General features: G+C 40.2%; 1 protein-coding gene across 8 annotated transcripts in view; it reads right to left on the bottom strand.

Moving 5' to 3' along the window:
* Positions 1-20,653, bottom strand: part of HECW1 (HECT, C2 and WW domain containing E3 ubiquitin protein ligase 1) — a 527,464-nt gene that overhangs the window by 253,224 nt on the left and 253,587 nt on the right. For all 8 annotated transcript variants that reach the window (XM_088797859.1, XM_088797857.1, XM_088797858.1 and 5 more), the window contains one exon: positions 7,644-7,968. In XM_088797859.1, coding sequence (XP_088653985.1) covers positions 7,644-7,968 — 325 coding nt within the window. The remainder of the gene's footprint in view (positions 1-7,643; positions 7,969-20,653) is intronic.

Here is a 20,653-nt window from a genome sequence, read left to right as displayed (position 1 = left end):
AAGCTGCAATGAACATTGGAGCACACGTGTCTTTATCTCTAAATGTTTTCAGATTTTTTGGGTAGATACCCAGAAGAGGGATTGCTGGGTCATATGGCAATTCTATTCATAATTCTTTGAGGAACCTCCACACTGCCTTCCATAACGGCTGCACCAGTCTGCATTCCCACCAACAGTGTATGAGGGTTCCTTTTTCTCCACAGCCTCTCCAACATTTGTTATTATATGTCTTGTTGATGATAGCCATTCTGACTGGGGTGAGGTGATATCTCATTGTGGTTTTGATTTGCATTTCTCTGATGATTAGTGATGTTGAGCATTTTTTCATATGTCTATTTGCCATTTGTATGTCCTCTTTGGAGAAATGTCTTTTCAAGTCCTCTGCCCATTTTTCAACTGGGTTGTTTGTTTTTTTGTTGTTGAGTTGCATGAGTTCCTTGTATATTCTGGATACTAGCCCCTTATCGGAGGCACTGTTTGCAAAAATCTTCTCCCATTCAGTTGGTGGCCTCTTTATTTTGTCAATGGTTTCTTTTGCTGTGCAGAAGCTTTTAAGTTTCATATAGTCCCATTCGTTTATTTTAGCTTTTACTTCCATTGCCTTTGGAGTCAAGTTCATAAAATGCTCTTTGAACCCAAGGTCCATAAGTTTAGTACCTATGTTTTCTTCTATGCAGTTTATTGTGTCAGGTCTTATGCTTAAGCCTTTGATCCATTTTGAATTAACTTTGGTACATGGTGACAAATAGCAGTCCAGTTTCATTCTTTTGCACGTGGCTATCCAATTCTCCCAGCACCATTTATTGAAGAGGCTGTCTTTGCTCCATTGTATGTTTTTAGCTTCTTTGTCAAAAATTATCTGTCCATATCTATGTGGTTTTATTTCTGGGTTCTCAATTCTATTCCATTGGTCTATGTGTCTGTTTTTCTGCCAATACCATGCTGTTTTGATTATTGTAGCCCTGTAGTACAAGCCAAAGTCAGGAAGTGTGATACCTCCATTATTGTTCTTTTTTCTTAAGATTGCTTTGGCTATTCGGGGTCTTTTGTGGTTCCAAACAAATCTGATGATTTTTTGTTCTATTTCTTTAAAATATGCCATTGGGATTTTGATGGGGATTGCACTGAATCTGTATATTGCTTTGGGTAATATGGCCATTTTAACTATGTTGATTCTTCCAATCCATGAGCACGGAATGTCTTTCCATTTCTTTGTGTCTTCTTCAATTTCTTTCAAAAATGTCTTATAGTTTTCAGCATATAGGTCTTTCACATCCTTGGTTAAGTTTATTCCTAGGTATTTTATTCTTTTTGCTGCAATTGCAAAAGGAATTGTTTTTTGTATTTCTTTTTCTGAGATTTCATTGTTAGTATATAGGAAGACAATGGACTTTTGTGCGTTGATTTTGTAGCCGGCAACTTTACTGTATTCGTTGATTGTTTCTAATAGCTTTTTGGTGGAGTCTTTAGGGTTTTCTATATATAGCATCATGTCATCTGCAAAGAGTGATAATTTAACTTCTTCATTCCCAATTTGGATGCCTTTTATTTCTTTCTCTTGCCTGATTGCTCTGGCAAGGACTTCCAACACTATGTTGAAAAGCAGAGGTGATAGGGGACAGCCCTGTCGTGTTCCTGAACGTAGAGCAAAGGGCTTCAGTTTTTCTCCATTAATTATGAGATTAGCAGAGGGCTTGTCATATATGGCCTGTATTATGTTAAGGTATTTTCCTTCTGTACCCATTTTATTAAGTGTTTTAATCATAAATGGATGTTGTATCTTGTCAAATGCTTTTTCTGCATCAATTGATATAATCATATGATTTTTGTCCTTTATTTTGTTTATGTGATGTATCACATTGATGGATTTGCGTATGTTGAACCATCCTTGTGCCCCGGGGATGAACCCCACTTGGTCGTGATGAATAATCTTTTTAATGCATTGTTGTATTCGATTTGCTAGAATTTTATTTAGGATTTTTGCATCGGTATTCATTAGCGATATTGGTCTGTAGTTTTCTTTTTTTGTGCTGTCCTTACCAGGTTTTGGTATCAGGGTAATGTTGGCCTCATAAAATGAGTTAGGGAGTACTGTCTCTTCAATTTTTTGGAAGAGTTTGTGCAGAATTGGTATTAGATCCTCTTTGAAGGTTTGGTAGAATTCACTAGTGAAGCCATCTGGTCCCAGACTTTTGTTTTGGGAAGGTTTTGGATGACTGATTCAATTTTGTTACTGGTGATCGGTCTGTTTAGATTTTCCAGTTCTTCATGGTTCAGCCTTGGAAGGCTATATGTTTCTAAGAACTTGTCCATTTCTTCTAGGTTGTTGAATTTGGTGGCATATAGTCCTTCATAGTATTCTTGGATGATCCTTTGTATTTCTGTGGTGTCCGTGATAACTTCCCCTTTTACGTTTCTGATTTTGTTAATCAGTGTCTTCTCTCTTTTTATCTTAGTAAGTCTAGCCAAGGGTTTGTCAATTTTGTTAATCTTTTCAAAGAACCAGCTCTTTTTCATATTAATTTTTTCTATTGTCTTTTTGTTCTCTATTTCATTTAGTTCTGCTCTAATTTTTGTTATTTCCTTTCTTCTGCTGACCTTGGGTTTTACTTGTTCTTCTTTTTCTAGTTCTTTGAGGTGTAAAATGAGGTTATTTATTTGGGAGTTTTCTTGTTTCTTGAGATAGGCCTGTAATGAGATAAATTTCCCTCTTAAAACTGCTTTCGCTGCATCCCAAAAATTTTGGTAGGATGTATTTTCATTGTCATTTGTTTCTATGTATCTTTTGATCTCTCCTCTAATTTCTTCTTTGACCCAGTCCTTCTTTAAAAGTATGTTTTTTAGTCTCCATGTATTTGTGTTTTTTCCCACTTTCTTTTTACAGTTGATATCCAATTTCAAAGCCTTGTGATCATTGAATATGCATGGTATGATTTCAATCTTCTTAAATTTGTTGAGACTGATTTTATGTCCCAATATATGGTCTATCCTTGAGAATGTTCCATGTACACTAGAAAAGAATGTATAGTCTGATGTTTTAGGATGAAGTGCTCTATAAATGTCAATTATGTCCATTTCATCTAATGTGTCATTTAGGGCTACTATTTCGTTATTTATTTTCTGTTTGGATGATCTATCCATAGCTGTCAATGATGTATTTAAGTCCCCTAGTATAATTGTGTTTTGGTCAATTTCTCCCTTTAGTTCTGTTAGTAGTTGCTTGGTGTATTTCGGTGCTCCCTGATTGGGGGCATAAATATTGATGACTGTTATGTCTTCTTGTTGTACAGTCCCCTTCACCATTATGAAATGTCCATCTTTGTCTCTTGTTATCTTTTTCACCTTGAAGTCTGTTTCATCTGATATCATTATGGCTACACCTGATTTTCTCTGGGTACCATTTGCTTGGAGTGTCAATTTCCACCCTTTCACTTTGAGTCTATGCTTGTCCTTATAGCTGAGATGTGTCTCTTGGAGACAACATATGGTTGGGTTTAGTTTTTTGATCCAATCTGCTACTCTGTGCCTTTTTATTGGTGAGTTCAGTCCATTTACATTTAGGGTGATTATTGATATGTGAGGATTTCCTGTCATTCTATCCTTAGTTTTCTGGTAAGGTTGTGTCTCCATTGTTTCTTTGCCTTTTTGTTGTTGTCTATTACTTCTGTGTGGTGGTATTCTATGATGTTTCCCTTTGTTTCTTCTTTTATTTCAGTATATATTTCAATTCTGGATTTATTTTGAGTGGTTACCCTTAAATTTATGTAAAAGAAAGTTTGATATTTAGAGTATTCCATTTTCTTTAGCACGCTTACTTTCTCCATTCCCATATTCCGGTTCAGGCCTTTACTCTCCCCCTTTTTGAGTTGTGATTGCCACAAATTGTCCCTGTTGATGGTGGTCGAATAGCCTCCTTTAGTATTTCTTGTAGTGCAGGTCAGGTATTAGAAAATTCCCTCAGCTTCTGTATGTCTGGAAAGGTCTTTATTCCTCCTTCATATCTAAAGGATATCTTTGCTGGATATATTATTCTTGGCTCATGGTTTCTCTCTTTCAATAGTTTGAATATTTGGTTCCACTCCCTCCTGGCTTGTAGAGTTTCTGCTGAAAAATCTGATGATAATCTAATGGGCTTTGCTTTGTAAGTTACCGTCTTCTTTTCCCTGGCTGCCTTGAGGATTCTTTCTTTGTCGTTGATTTTATACAGCTTCAATACAATGTGCCTTGGAGAAGGTCTGTTGGGATTAAGGTAACTAGGTGTTCTATTTGCTTCTTGGATTCGAGGGTCCAGTTCTGTCCACAAATTTGGGAAGTTCTCATCGACAATTTGTTTGAATATATTCTCTGTTCCCTTCTCTCTTTCTTCTCCTTCTGGTATGTCCATTATTCTTATATTGCTCTTTCTGATGGAGTCAGAAAGTTCTTGTAGAGTTCTTTCATTTCTTTTAAGTCTCAAGTCTCTTTCTTCTTCTATTTGTGTCATTTCCAGGTTTCTATCTTCGATGTCACTGATTCTTTGCTCCATCTGGTCAACTCTACTACCTAAACTGGTTATTTCATTCTTAATTTCTTCTATTGAGTTCTTAATCTCCAGAAATTCTATTTGGTTCTTTTTTAAGATTTCAATCTCTTTCGTAAAATGCTCATGCTGTTCTTTGATTGAGTTTCTGAGTTCCTTTAACTGCCTATCTGTGTTTTCTTGTATCTCGTTGAGTTTTTTCAGAACTGCAATCTTGAATTCTCTGTCATTTAAGTCACATATTTCTGTATCTTTAAGTGCCTTTTCTGGAGATTTTTCACTTTCTTTCTGAGCTGTCTTGTTGCCTTGGTTATTCATGGCGATTACTGGTTTACTATTTCTCTTCCTAGACATCTACAGGAATGACTTCTGCAACAGATTGATAGAAAGCGGTCTTTCTTTTGTTTGCCAGTACTTGTTGGTAGAATGTTTTATTATTTCTCCAACTACAACTTATTTTTCTTCTCCCACACAGTAGTGCTATGTTTTCTCTGCACTATTCCAACTTCTCACACAGTGGGGGGATTCCCTGGGAGACGGGCTTCTCCTCTGTTGATAGTTCGTCTAAGTCACAGGGCGCAGTGTCCCGGTGGGTATGCGGAGAGCTTTTGATGTTCCAAAGCTCTTCCAGCTCCTGAGTCAGAGCCCGTATTTTTCAGCAGTTCTGTTTACTCCTGCAGGGATCCACCCAGATAGGTGGGGTCAGGGGCAGGGTGAGTTGTGAGAGGTGGCCCAGAGCAATGGCGGCGACCACCACCACAGCCGGTCCTGCTTCCACAGCTCTCCCCCCTTTGCTGGAACTAGTTGGGCTGTGAATTTGTGTTTGCGGTCCACAATTCTCAAAACAGCAAATTTTCTGTTGTTTTGATCTGACACTGCTACTGTTTCACTTCTAGCACCGGGCAGGTGGGGGCGGGACGAGCTCTGGGAGGGGAGGGAGGGGGCGGCTAGTCTCAGTGCCTAAGGCTCCGTTCTCTGCTCGGCAGTGCGGGCTTAAACCACCGTTTTCAGCCTTTTTCCCTCAGTCTTTTCTCTGAGGTCTCTGCCGTGAGCGTTGGGTTCAGCCGTGTTATATGCTGTCCCCTCAGCCCTGTGGAGCCCTGGCGGAGCCCTAGCAGTCCGAGTTCTTCCCTCTCCCGCAGCTGCGGTAGTTCCCGGGAAGCAGCGAGCTCGGCGCACTGAGCTAGGTCTGCGTCCTGCGCCCGCGGGGCTCCGTCTCCGCGCACTTCTCCCTTTCCTCCTCCCTCCACTCGCGCGAATCTCCCACCTGTAGGTGATTTCAGTCAGTAGTGGGCCTCTTCGTCTTGCCTGTCTGCTGTGCAGGGAGTTCTTTGTGGAGTTTTTGTTGTTCGATTCTTCGTATATTCCAGGGGAGCTTTACAGAGGCTCACCTCACGCCGCCATTTTTCCCCATCTCTTCCTTCTTCTCTTGTCTTCTGTGATTTGGGCTCCTAGTTTTTGTCCCACCTCTCCTGCATCCTGCATCTCCTTTTTGAGTTCCTCCTCCTCTGCCTCTCTCTTTGACAGGGGCTTTCTGGTGCTCTTACTACATGCAATCCACACGTGACCTTATCTACTTTCAGGGTGCCAATCACCGAAGTCTGCACCCCAGCGTGGATCTAGGGCTGAGCTCCAGAGTCATCCATTCCCTCAGCATAGATGAATGTCCCTCAGGTGCCCACCTCCCTCCTCCCCGTGTTCCTCTTCTAGCTGTTCCCTGACCTGGGGAATGAATGGCCTTGACACTCACCACTGCAGGAATGTACAGCTGTGAAGAGCTGATTCAAAACTAGATCTCAGGCCAAAAACCTAATTGCCTAAGGTGCTAAACAAGTAACATTCATAATTAGAGTGGGACAGGTAGAAGGGGGATGATGGCAAAGCTGAAGGCTACAGGCCAGTCTAAAGGGCTGAGCTAATGCTTAACTCCAGCTAACTAGAGTCATGTAAAATTACAAACTCAGTCAGCCAAATTGTGAAGGAGGGTTGGAATTTGGATTTCAATGTGAAATCTCTGCATTTGTAAGTGTTGATAACTAATCAAATTTAAAACAATATGAACCAAACAAAATATGCTTGGTGAGCTGTTATTTTGCAAGCTCTGTTCTAGATCGATGGTATCCAAACACTTTTATTCAAGAATTTTTTTAAAGCAAATTAAAGTTTTACCTGTTTGGAAATCCAATTCAGCTAGTAACCACTGTTTGTTTAAAAAAAAAATCTCAAAAATTATGTTTTTCCATCTTTATAATAACATATGTATTGTAAATACACTAAGCAGATTGATTACAAAACCTTCAAGAGAGCCAAAAATATTTCCCTGACAGCTAGTAAGTTAAAATTCCTTGTATTTTATCATAAAAACAGTCCCGGCTGTAACATATTCATAACAATCATTAGTTTTTGTGACATTCGATGATGTTAACTCTGGCATCGCATGTCTGAATGTGTGAATGTTTCATTGTACAGACTGAATACAGAAGTCCTGGCCTCTGTTGAACTTGATGCCTGCCTCTTGTGGCCCACCTTCACTTAACTGATTTGCAGTATAAATGCATCAATTTTCACCATACCTGATTCTATCATGTAAAGTAGATGAAACACGATTTTCATGTAACTTTATTTTCATAATTTCAAATTTGTGATATATATGTTCTCTAGCAGTCATTTCCTTTTAGTCACCATACTGCTCCCTGGCCTGTGGTGAGCTTGCGTTCTACTATCTACAGTGAAAGCAGTGATAAAAGCAGCAGGAATGTTGAAAGAGCAGGTGGAAAGAGGCCTATAATTATGTTGAAAACAGAAGTGAAATTAACTCCACATAGACGTGCAAATGGTAATGACGTTTGTGTTCAACCACACCTCACCCTACTGTCTCATGACTCTTTCAGTTGAGTAGAGCCTAGGGAAGCCTTAGTGTGTGGTCTTCAATGTTAGAATTTGGTGCATAACACATTCAATTGCAAATTGTGTGTTTTAATTAAGTTACAGCGTTTACTGAAATATTAAAGTATATATAAGAGTAAATTATGAACAATATTCTTGTTGAACTCCCCACTCCTGAGACAGTTGTACCTGCAGCACTCTGTCAACTCCCGGCCTGGCTAAGTGCTTTTCTACTCACCGATGAGATACATGCCGATCCAGTCTCCAGCATCCACTTCTTCCTTTATGTCCCAGTGGATCACCAGGTCCTGCGAGTGCCCTATGGAGTAATAGCAGCTGCTGACCATGAGCGTGGAGCGGCTGTCTGAGGTGACCAAGTCAGTGTCGCTAGTGGAGCGGGGGATAGTGACGGTGCCATGGGGGCCAGTCCTGATGGCCATGCTGTGGAACTGGCTGGGGTTGTAGCTGTGGCGGAGCGGCTCCTTGCAGCGGCGTCGGTTCTGGGAGTTTCTAGATGGAGATGCCATGGCAGCCAGGCCTAAAAACCTGTTCTGGTACAGATTCTGTGGAGGCAAACAGACAATCAGCAGGGGCGGAAGATGCCAGCCATACGGTCACCGTCTTTACAGGAAAGGAAGGATGTGCTGGGAGAAAGGAGCTGAGAGTGAGCAGCCCCCTAGGAAGATCTGAAACGCAAGAACGTCTTCCTCCAGAAACTCTTCCCCCAGAAACACGCTGTGGCTCAGGGTTCACACAGAGAAGGCAGGAAGGAAAATGTGAGGTCCTCAAGTGGCCATGTATTTGCAGCTCTACTGGAGCCCACCTCTCCCAGCTCCCTCCAGCCTGCTGGTATTAGAAAGCCTGCACCTTTGCAGACGGTCCGAAGGTGTGACTGCCCCCAGAGAAAGTGCCATCTCTTGAGTTCTCCAGAATCAATTCAATTGGATCCAATTTTATCCTTATTTAGGGTAAAAATGATGGGTATCATCACTAAGCATTTTAGTGATGCCCTGAATCAGAGGTGGTCCCTGCTGGATGAGGCAGTCGGTCCTCCTCCACTTACACTCTTTCACTCTACAGAATATCTCCGGTCCATCTGAAATTTCTATTATGGATCTCAGATATCCTAGCACCATTTAAGTACCACCATTTTCAACAAAAGCCAATCTCAGGAGATTGTGTCTCCCTTAGAGCCAATGTTATTGTACAAAACATGGTCTATGATGAGAATAAAAACTGCATTTTTTTTATTGTTTACAACATTGAGCACTTAAAATGAACTGAGCTGATGCAGAGCAATATCTTGATTGGTTTGGATACAGATTAGCTTTTAAGATATGGGGAAAGGCATCATGTAAAACCTATACAATGGATTCATTTTTAAAACAAGCAAGAGTGATTCTGACTTTATGTACACTAAAATTGGGATTTAGATGTACATTTTTGAAGTTCTTGGCTATAAAAGTCCACATTGTTCTACAACTAATAACACTTTCATTTTCAAGAAGAGATCAAGGCCTAAAAATGTGTTGAATCATGCAGTTTAGATCCCAGGGACTGTAACTTATTACACATATCAATCAAATGCAAGTTACTGAGTTTTTGTTTACAAACCATGAGGACCAGACCCCAGCACTATCTACTCTTTAGATTAATAAGTCTAGTTAGCAGTAATTTAGGCCTGTACTTTTTCCATCTTCCAAGACCAAGGCACTTGTAAAAAGTCCATTAACCTAATAAAGCCCAATGTTTTCATTCTGAGTTTCAGTCCTAATATCCTTTTTGTTCATTATTTGAGTTTCTTGTTAGGAATTCCTCTGGCCTCACTGGTGGTAACCATGGGATTCCTATATGCAGAAAAGCAAGACTTCAGAAAGTATCTCATATGGTACCGTATGTCTTATTTTTAAAAAAAATTCTTGTCACTGTGACAGTATGAAAACAGATGGACCGTGGTGTTGCCTGGAAACTAGAACACAGTAAAGTCTTGAGCTCAGGAAGCATGGACAGCCCACTCACCTCACAGTAGCCTGGCACTTCTGGGCAGTTTGGGGAAGATCTCAGTAACCTGACTACCTTACTGGACGATTTGTCCAAGGCCTTTGTAAAATCCCCCAAAAAATAAAGGCTGCTGTTAGAGCACATTACTTCAGTTTGCACATACTTTATGAGGAGTGATAATATCTTACAGTATTATTATGGAGATTAAAAGCTACTTGGAATTAAATGACACAGTCAAGCATATAATTATGAATTAGACCAAACCATATTCAAGTCACTACAGCAATAACCAGCTTCCAAGCTATGACTTCCTAGACAATTCACTTAATCTTTCTAGACCTCAGTTTCCCGATCTGTAAATGGGTTATTGTCAGAATTTAATGAGATAAGACAAATCAAGCTTTTAGCATAGTGAGTGCTCAATAAACAAAAATCTACTACTAAAATACTACTAGTACTGTTTTAGTAAGAAAGCCTCACTGAAATGTTGGTCCTGGGCAGTTGGCCAGGCTCACTCATTGGCCAAGGGTCCTCTCACATTATCCCCAGAGCCCTCACACTTAAGTTCATTCTGAAGTGAACTTATAAAGTGAACTTATGACTAGGCGCATCCTAGTCATGCGCCTCCACCCCCACTCCATGTTTCTTTACAAAATCGAAATTGCAAGCATTAAACAGTCTGGTGTATTTTTAATGGTGACCTGTAAACCATTTTTTTTTCTTTGCAGGGGGTCTCCCTTTATTTGTAAGGTTTGTGCTTGAGTAGGAAATTTTTGCATTGATGTTGAGAAGGATGAGAGACAAATTTTTATCCATATTGTCAGTCAGGGCCTCAGAAAAAATTAAAGCATGCTTTTCTTTTGTTGAAGATACTTCTGCTGTGGTATTTTTATCAGAATTCCCTGGAAACTGTCCAACTCTACTGAAACTATTTGTCAAATTACACCAGTGATCACTGGCCACATGGTCAAGGAAGACTTTTGTCAGTAATCACTAGATTGGAATAGTGACGTTTGCCTGGAATAAGAAGCGCAGCCTCAAAGCTGTTCCTTGATTCACACTCCCCCAGCCCCACTCTGTGTTTGCCCACATCCTGCCATTCATATTTGCAGGATTTGCATTTTGAGTTTATACTCTACCACCAACTCTGTTGTGACCTCCCTTTGACTCCTTTCTCTTTCCCAGGAGTGTGGGCCTTTCTGCTCCATGATCCCACAGGAGTCCTATTTCCCTGCAAGGACTTTTATTGTGCCATTGCCGTTGACCTGTCCATATTCATACCTAAGCTGTGAAGACCTCGAGGCCAGTGTTTTCTGCTCTTTCTACCCCCCTGGACCTGGCATGATCCTGGCATTAAAAAGACCCTCAAAATTTTAATATAATTTATTTTATTCAATTATGCCCCTTCTTTTTCCAGAAAAGGTTTAAGGTGGTTATTAAAAATAGATAAAATACAAAAAGACATGATAAGTTAGTAGTAGATGGTGCAGAAAGGAAAAACATAGAGATGCAAAGTTATATAAGGAAGAGGCTAATATAAAACTATATTCATCATATCTAAATGGGTGTTTTTGTTAAAGACTCACAACAGCTGCTTCCTGGATACAGCAGGTGGATAGTTGATTCCTGACCTGCAATTCCTTTGTGGCCACATATCCTCTGGGCATTCACAAGTGTTCTAGTTTATACTATAGGTTCTTCTGCTGGGAGAAGCAATTTCATCATTCTCCCTTCACTTCTGAACCATGGGAGACAGATGAGGATCTGTCTTGTTTGTAAACAACCCTGGGTAAAGACGACTGTCTTCTTAGACAGTGATTTTAACATTTGACAACCTCTTCTTCCTAATCTCTAAGGCAAATTCTCTCTCACAGAGACCTACTCCTTCTGCCCTGCAAAGGGGAGGAGGATTGATTATCTCCCTCATTCTCTGTGCCAGGACCAAGTTAACTGGTATCACTAAATTGCTGCCAGGTTTTTCTCCATCCCACCAAGTAATTCAAGTGCCTTTTATCTTCTCTTACATTGGCCATAACCAATATGACACTGATAAAACTTTGAGACTATTACTAACAGTTTTAGTAACATGGCAATTTTCCAATAATTGGTTGTAATCAATGGTCCCTAGTTAGGACTATGTTAAGCATAGATTATAATTGACTCAGGAAAAAGTGGGTACAATGAATCAGTCACTGAAAACATCTCATCACCTAGCACCCTACTGCATAGGGAGTAAGATTCCAATGGCTGGCTTGTTTCCTACCTGTAGTAGGGGATCCAACAATGATGTTTTGCTTGCTAGTTTTTCTTTCCAACTTAAATAACTCATAATTGTTGGAACACTTTGAATTAAGTGATATGTTCTTGGACTTTTTAAAAATCTTGACACAGAGCTTATGTGTTTAATATGTTCTAAGATACTCTTATTCAGCACAGTATGTTAGCAAAAAATAAAACCTCTGAAAGGAGATAAAAATCTTAAAAGCAAAAAATCCTTTCTAAGGGAGGAACATATTATTAAGCATTAAAAAAAAACCACACACACAGGTAGACAAATGATTCTGCTGTGTCAATTTCTAAGTGACAGAGTCATTAATAGCCTTTTTGTTTTGGAATATAAGGCTATGAGTGCCATCTCAGAAATGAAAAGAAAGCAAACAAAAGACACATCTATAATAGAGACATTATTCTTAAAAGTTGCCTCTACACTAAGAAATCAAAAACTGTGACTGGAAAATACAGGCCCTGAAGGAAACTTTGTTAAAGTATATGAAATGAGGTGTAGAAACTGACATTATTTAGTTTAAAGAAAGAGCATTAATAGTTTTGAGTTCATGAACAGAGTTTATTTTGGGCACATAGATGCCTGAAGCTTTTTTATCCTACACTCACCTCAAGTTATGCCATCAGAAGGGTGATAAAACTTTTTTAAAAATCATATATAACTTGTTTCTTTCTACAATGGATTTGAGCAAATTTGCAACAAAAGAAATTTACAACAAGGAAATCAGGAATTATAAACCAGATAGAATACAGAAAGTAGCAATAACAAACAGGATATAATAATTATGAGGGAACATATAATAACTATGCAGGGGACATTGTACATTACCTCATTAAAACCCTATCAAGTATCACTATTCCTGTGTTGGTGAGAAACCCAGTTCAGAACAGTTAATGAACATTCCCAAGGTCACATCTCTTGCAGCAAGAAATGGGGATTTGAGGCTATTCAGTGTGGTTATAAATAGGCACTTACAAGTTATAAGAGTGATAACTCTTAAGTACTCTCTCCAAATTATAACGTAGGTACATATAGTTGCAGTAATTGAGATTCAGATACTCCTCCAAGCTTCTTGGCAGCCAAGAAGATAAAGGAAAGTGTAGTACTTATGATCAGATTACTAGCTTTTTTTCCTCCCTCCAAATTCTTAATAAAATGCTTCATTTTAGACTTTATATAGGAAACACCATATGATGTGGTGAACAATATATTTAAAAGCATTTTTTATCACAAACATAGTGACAGATTGCTTGTACAAGTCTTTGACAAAAACCTCAGTTATAATATAGAGGGACCCCATTAGGGGCTGAATGAATATGTTTAGCAGTGTTGCCTTTGACCACTTTCGAAAGTCCCCTTGGCTTATTTCACCCTGTATGTCTCCAACCTCATGCTTTCAGTTCAGTGCCCATTCTGAATTCTGTGTCTCCCTTTCTGGATTGGACACACATAAACCGAAGCCTGGATGACATATACTCTCTGTGCCTTACTTGTTTATTTTCTTCTTATCAGTGTCTCTGTACTAGGAGGCAGGCACCAAGAGTGTAGTCATCACATAACTCATTAAGGTCTGCATTTCCAGCTAAAGTAGTGAATGGCCAGAATGTAGTAGAAGTTCAGTAAATGTTCTGCTGAAAGAATGATTAATAAATGAATATGTGGGTGATGTGGGCTGGGTGTGTGTGCCTCCTGTGTGTCACAGCTGTCACACGTTGCTCTGCTTCTGGACCTCAGGAACCCTTCTTAAGGCCTATTTTGCCTAAAACACAAAGCTTGGTGCCCAAATCCCCCAAGTTACTAGCTCCTGAATGACACTGGTAAGAAGAGAAAGTTGAGAACAAGATTAAATACCGCCCCTGGGTCTTCTTCTGTTCTACTTCCTGAGGTATGAGTTCTGCTTCTTAAGATTATACATCTGCTCTGAAACAGCTGTGTAAGTAAAGTCATGTGTCAGAGGTGGGGATGAAGGACTGAGGTGGCCCTGACCTGTCAGATGGCCAAGCACTTCAGGGGAAGAAAGTGGGAGGTGGCTGTTACACCACCATCATTATCTTACTCTTGAGACCCTGGGCTCCCTGAAACTTGTGCCTCAAAACTATGCTTTTAGCTTCAAAGCCATGTGTTGAAAAGCATTTTTGTGTGATGACCATTGTGCAGAAAAAAATACTGCAGAATTACATAAACAAAATTGTGTGGGCTCCTTTTCTTTAAAAAAGAAACAGAATCCCACACATTGCCAAATGGGAGGGAACATTAGGTGGAGAAAATTTTAATAAACAAATCAAGCCACACCAGGGAATATCCACATAGGAAGTCATGATTTAAAAGACAATAGGCTTGTTAAAATGACAGTCAAACCCATTATTTTAGGAACACATAAAACCTTATCACTTATGAAAATAATTCAAGAATAACTTTAAGAGTGCACCCCCCCACACACACACACACACCTCCATCCACACCCCCCTCTTCCTCTGGGTCCCCATTGATGGTGCAGAGGGAAGAAAGCCTTTGCTCCTTGTCACTCAGATGCCATTCCCTCTCCTCACATGACTTTGAAGCTAAAAGCACACTTAAGAGGAGTGGCCTGGCCATGCATCACTGGATAGGTACCTTTTGCCACTTTGGTCAAGTCTGGAGTTTCTTGGTGCAGCTCTGGGTCACTTGAGAGGTTTATTCTTGAAGGTTTTCAAGAATGAAGTTGTGAAAATCTGGGCAATTTGTATAGCCAGAAAAATGGGCATGGGTCTGTGGGTGAGGAGAGAGAAGAAGGTGGGAGGCAGGAGGGTCTTCCCATGTTATTTAGAGAACATTCCTGATCTCCCTACACCTCCTTCTCTCCTTCTGATCTACATTGAAAGATCATTCGAAGTAATATTTCTCTCTCTCTCTCTCTCTCTCTCTCTCTCTCTCTCTCTCTGTCTCTCTGTCTCTCTGTGTGTGTGTGTGTGTGTGTGTGTGAGAGAGAGAGAGAGAGAGAGAGAGAGAGAGAGAGAGAGAGAGAGAGAGAGGCAAAGACAGAGAAACAGAGAATGGGAGTTCCAAGATGTGAAAAGTTTCCTGTTTTTCACTTTTCAATATTAGACAGGTCTGTTTCTTCCTTGAGAGGGTTCCACCCTGATGGAAATTGGAAACTTCCTTCTGACACACTCAGGAGTAAAGGATATGCTTTTATTTCCCACAACCACAGTGACACTCCTGCCAGGTCATTGCACCCAAGCTCCAGGGACCCTGCTGACCCTTCTGGGGACGCTTGGTGGGAACAGAGGGAAGAAGAGTGGCTGCGTGGTGCTTGCATCCTACTAATGGCTTCCAGTACCTGGCAGCTGTAGAAACACCCTGACCGCCAGCTCCTGCTGCTCACTAGGAAGCAGAGGCCAGGGAAGGGCAGCAGGCTGCTGTGAACACAGCAAGCAAGAGGTAGAGCCATGAGTGGAACCCGAGTCACAGCTCCAGGCTCTCTTAGAAGACAGCATCAGGATCATGGGGAATGTGAGCCAGTGTGTTTCCTCCTATACTCAGGATCCATTCAGATTTGTCAATAATAGGAGATGTGACTAGGCAATAAATATAATTCTGAGAAGTACATTTCAGTAGGAGTAAGGCTCCTGTGGAATAAAAACAATACGTTATCATTTGTTGTGAAGGTTTAGGGTGCTTTCTTTTAAATTCTTACACCCCCAGGAGATCGGATTTTTACGTAAACTATTTTTGGTTTTCTTCTTCCTTCCTTTAGCCCATTCAGTGAGCAGTAGTATGTACTGGACACTGTGCTAAGTATGGATACAGAGGCGAATTGAACAGTGCTCCACCCTCAAAGAGTGTTGTGCCAGAGGCAGACATTTAAGCAGTTGGTTTTGACACAGTGATGAGGGCAATGACAGCACCCCTGCAGGAGGGAGGTAGATGCTGTGAACACCTCTCAGGTGGGGAAACAGTGAAACTGTATTTGGAAGGAGGGGGAATAGAAAGGTCAACAGTTGGGCAAGAGAGAAATCCAATATGAGCAGAAGGAATCCTGCGCTTTACAGAAAAGCATGGTGTCCCTCCAGATTCAGCAGAGATCCTCCCAGCTGCTTGCCAGAGAGTATTGAGAGGGGCAGCTGGAAGTGTGGGAGGAGGGTCTCCCACACCATGCCATCCATAGGACCTCCCCCCTGGGAGGATGGGGAGCCACAGATTTTTTACCTGGGAATAATATAATCCATTCACCCTAGAAAGATCACCCTGTAGCAATGAGGAGAGCAAGGAGAACTCTGCTCTCTAGGGAGGGGGAGGGGGCCATACTACAGCAACTCTGAAATTTAAGTCCATGAGCTGAAAGAGGTTTCATCAGACGGTCCTTTAAATCTGATCCCACAGTGCCATCTGCAATGTGGTCCCTAAATCTCATTATAGGAGGAAGGAAGGTGAAGGAACAAGATGTGACCCAGGTCTTTGAAGGGTTATATACATAAAGGGGAATCTCGAGGCACAGCCATGGAGACCATGGATGGAACCACATGTGGCCTGTTGTACGGGGGTCTCATGGCCATTGCACTCATCCAGGAACACAGTGATGCATGTACCATGCAGTCAGTGTACTCTACAGCAAGCTGTGCATGTACTTCATTTTATCATTAGGAGACCTTGGATCACCTAATAGCATGTGCCCCAGCATACTTTGTTCCTCAGAACTAATCAGGAGAAATAAATTTCAGGATCTTTGCAGCTTTAATTCCCAAAGCTTGGCCAACACATATCAATATGGAGTGAATCAGACTGACTTTCTGAAACATATTATATTTATAATATGATTTTGCCATAGAATGCAGTACAAAGGCTATCTTTCACAATTATATAACAAAATAATGTTGCCAATGATATACCAGAGCTAATCAATATGTATGTTAAACGCATATGAGTATGTACAATGTGACCTGTAACATGCTAGAAATGAGGCATATGCTATGGGCTAGATACTGTCTAATGGTGAGAACGATATATAAACAAAGACAGTTGAAACTTGAACAACACAGGTTTGAACTGCATGGGTCCATTTACATGTGAAATTTTTTTCAATAAATACAATTGGCTCTCCATATCCATGGGTTTGCATCTGTGCAAATGTGGATTGAAGACAATATTTCCTCATTCTCAATGCAGATTCCCAGCCACAGATTGAAAATATTGTCAATCTGTGGTTGGTTGAATCCACGGATGCAAAGAGTTGACTGTAGATTCCAAAGTTATATGTGGATTTTCTTGCACAGGGATCGGGACCCTTAACCCCCACATTGTTCAAGGGTCACTAATTTCAATACAGGGTAACAAACAAATTTAGAGGGATTTGAAGGATGGGAAGATAACGACTCATTTTTCTCTGGTGGGGAAGGAAATGAAATTTAAAGGAGAAATGGAAAAGGTGTATTTTAGGCAGAGGGAACCTACACAAAGGCATGAGAGTTATAAAGACCCCCACTGCATGTTCAGGGGACAGAAAGAAGACCAGTGTGTCTGAAGCAGAGGATGCATGTGGCAGGAGCAGTGGAAAGGGATGAGGCTTGGGCAGAAACAAGACCAATTTAAAGACCAAGTGTACCAAGATAAGGAGTGAGGCATTTTTTTGTGTGGGGGATACTGTGCTTTTTTGAAGATGGGGAAAGATCTAGTTGTGGGCTCACTTACATTGTACTTTCACCAATGCTATACTGCTAAACATCTTTCAGAAGCAACTTGGCAAAATTTCTGCCAAAGTACTAGGGGTAGATAGATAGATAGATATGACACAGCTCTCACCTCACTCAGTAGCTCAGGAGGGCATCAGCGTTGCTTTTTTCAGATTATCTTTCAGGACAGAGGAACGAACCATCTTGGACTGCAGCTCTAACAAAGGTGCCAATCATTAGGAACATGAACCGTAATGATCCATTATCGGTATACAGAACTGAACTGGCAGCAGCAGCACTTTCTGTTATCAAAGTGCCCTAGATGAACACATCCATACCTGACATAAATTCAATGTTAATACCTGAGGCCATTTTTGGAAGGTAACTTAGAGCAGTGATGAAGAGTAAAACATAAGTAATTCTTGGCAATATAAATTCACCTGGTCTCTCTCCTTTCTGTTTCATATCTATTGCTCTACCTCCCTTGAGAAGTGACAAATCCAGTTCATATCCCAGATTGGGTTATAGGTAGTAATTCTTTTCTAAGCTCCCTCTCATCACTGTGCCCACTTCTGTGATATTTCTAGCCCATGTTACTCAATTCCGATTCTGTCACTTGTTCTTTTAGTCACACTTGGTTGCACCATCTCAGCACTCAGGCTATAATATGGGCACCAGAAAAGATGATTTAAATAAAGAGATATCTGTTGGAAAAAGGAGGAAATAAGAAAGAACTGGTGTTATTAAAACTAAATTAGGCCTATTTTCAGTGCGTTAAGATAAAATGATTGGGACAGTAGAAATGATGGGGAGAAAAATAAACCCAATAGCATCTCCATCAAACTCTTAACATGTACTGAAGAAATAAATGATGCAAGAGCAGAGGCAAAGCATTGCTTTTTAAGTGAACCACAGCTAAATGGACAAGTGTCTCAGAGTGTAAGAGCCTCTTGTAGAAAATTCCAATGACATCAAGCTATCCCCATGATCAAAACAAGAAAATCAGGTAAACTTATGGGTGCCACATTACTCTATTATCAATTATTCACAGAAATGATAAAAAGAAGAAAGAATTCTATTTTGAAAACAGAGCAGGATTTGTTATTCAGCTTTGATGGCATTGGCGAAATCATCACAAAGCTTATGATTAAAATAGACTAGGAGTGAGCATTCAAGTTGTGTTTATTCAGACATCTGGGCTACCTACTTGACTTCCCAAGCATAGGAACCACCTCAGTCCAAAGTCTTGCTTGATTCTACAAGTCCATTAAGAGAAAAGAAACACTTAGATACTTCCTTTTAAAAATGCTTACGTGACACTAGCTGCTGAAATTCTTGAACATCTTTCACAGAAAGTTTTTCCTGAAATTTATCATACTAATTAATTGTTTTGATTTTTTGAAACTAAAGAGAAGGGACAATCAATTGAGACAGCTTGGAACCTTTGTACTCATGGACAAAAGCTGTAGTCTGTTAGGGATTTTAGAGAGTACTTTCAGTTTTACAGACTAGAGAAAAGGAATGGATTGTCTATGGCACACAAATGATGCAGCTGCCACAGTGAAGTTACAAGCCCCATCAATATCCAGCCATGGGGAATCGTTGCTCAATAGTATTGTATAGGTTTACATGAAATTCAATGGAAATACACGTTAATTTGAATGTCTGTAGCAATCACCAGAAGGCAAAGTAGATGGCTAAGACATTTTTCACTCCTTTAAGCTGATGCCTACAAGTTGTAGATCTCAATGACACGGTAATATATTCACGAGAACTCACTGCTATTTCCATTAGTTAAAAGGCAAGTTGCTTACACCCAGACAAATAGAAACTGGGAAGATTAATGATCTGGATAGTTTAGAATTTTCTGTTTTTCATTTGAGTCTTGAATTAATTATTCATATAACATCTCTAATTTTACCTTGCCGGCAAAAAATATCCGAGATTAAAGTTTTGTATCCTTTCAGGGAGTGACAGCTATAAGAGGAGCAATGGGCTGTAGGAGCAGCAGAGACAGACCTCACCTTGTGGGGTGGCAGTAACAGAGACTGTCATCAGAATGAGGAGCCTGGGTTGTCACTCAAATTGCTCGTTAGGCTTTTTTTGCAAAGCCCCAAGAGATAGTGGTATTAACAGGAAAATGAGAAAATGACATAATTTGGGGTTTTGAAAGACTGTTCAAAATGAAACATTAGTTCTGAAGCAGCAAGAACCACAGGTACGTGCTAATGAATCTTAAGTAATGCATTTCCAAGATGCTAGCTTTGCTCTTTGTAGAGGATGTCTCATTTCCACCAGTCCTGGGAAAATGAAGCATTCGATGTCAGTGCCTCAATTATGACCTGCAGTCATAGGCCAGCATTTTACTCTTACTTTATTAACATTATTCAAAGGTTGTTAGAGCCACACATCAGAATGACTTTAAACTGCTAAGGGTGCATTTCCCAGACAATCTTCATTTATTTATTCATTCAGCCAACAAAAACCTGTGTTAAACACTGTAAAAATGAACCAGAGTATAAGCTATGGCATCTGTCCTGGAAAGTCAGGACACGCTCATGGGGAAAATTAATAACAACCCAACATACTCCATGGAGTCTTACATATTCAAGTGCCAAAGTAAGACTTTCCAGAAGAAACACAAAAGCAGAGTGAGAGGGGGTAGATATTCCTGGTGTATGCCTAACCAGAATATAAAGGAACCAGGGCACATACTCTAAGTCCTATTCAATTTAGATTGTTTAGAAAAATTACTACATCACTGTTTTCTAGTGACTCCACTATATATGTGTTTCAATTGACATATTATCAACACACCAAAGGATTCTTAGAGTCAACTCCAATGCAACTATCTTATATAAATAACTAAGGGGAAACTTCTCAGTCTTAGGATGTCCATCAAAATCTGGGTAGCAATTTTCATTCCAACTATAGGTAGCACTTTTCCCTCCAACTTCCTTTCTAGCAGGAAGGATCCTTGCTGGAAAAGGTGACTGGAAAGACCTGCAAGCCATTTTGGTGGCACCTCCCTCTGAGTGTACCTGAACCATCTCTCTTCTTGGTGTCACTCTGAGTACTATCCCTGAAGAATATTGACCACTCATATCAAAGCGGGGACAGGTTCCACAGAGTCTCTGCTTTGCAGGATGCAAAAACAATCCAAAAGTTGACAAAAAACAATCTCTATAATCAACAGACTTCCATCTGCTGATTAGGAAGTGTTAGAAATAACCAACCAAACAAAAGTAATTATAAAATTTTGGCAAGGATTTGAATGTAAGAACTTATATGTGCCCTTGTTTTGATTGTATATAA

This window comes from Rhinolophus sinicus, chromosome 4 (genome assembly GCF_057876585.1).
Source record: "Rhinolophus sinicus isolate RSI-liver-muscle chromosome 4, RSI-T2T, whole genome shotgun sequence".
NCBI lineage: Eukaryota > Metazoa > Chordata > Mammalia > Chiroptera > Rhinolophidae > Rhinolophus > Rhinolophus sinicus.
The sequence above is the reverse complement of the archived record's forward strand: the minus strand, read 5'-3'. Positions and strand labels throughout refer to the sequence as shown.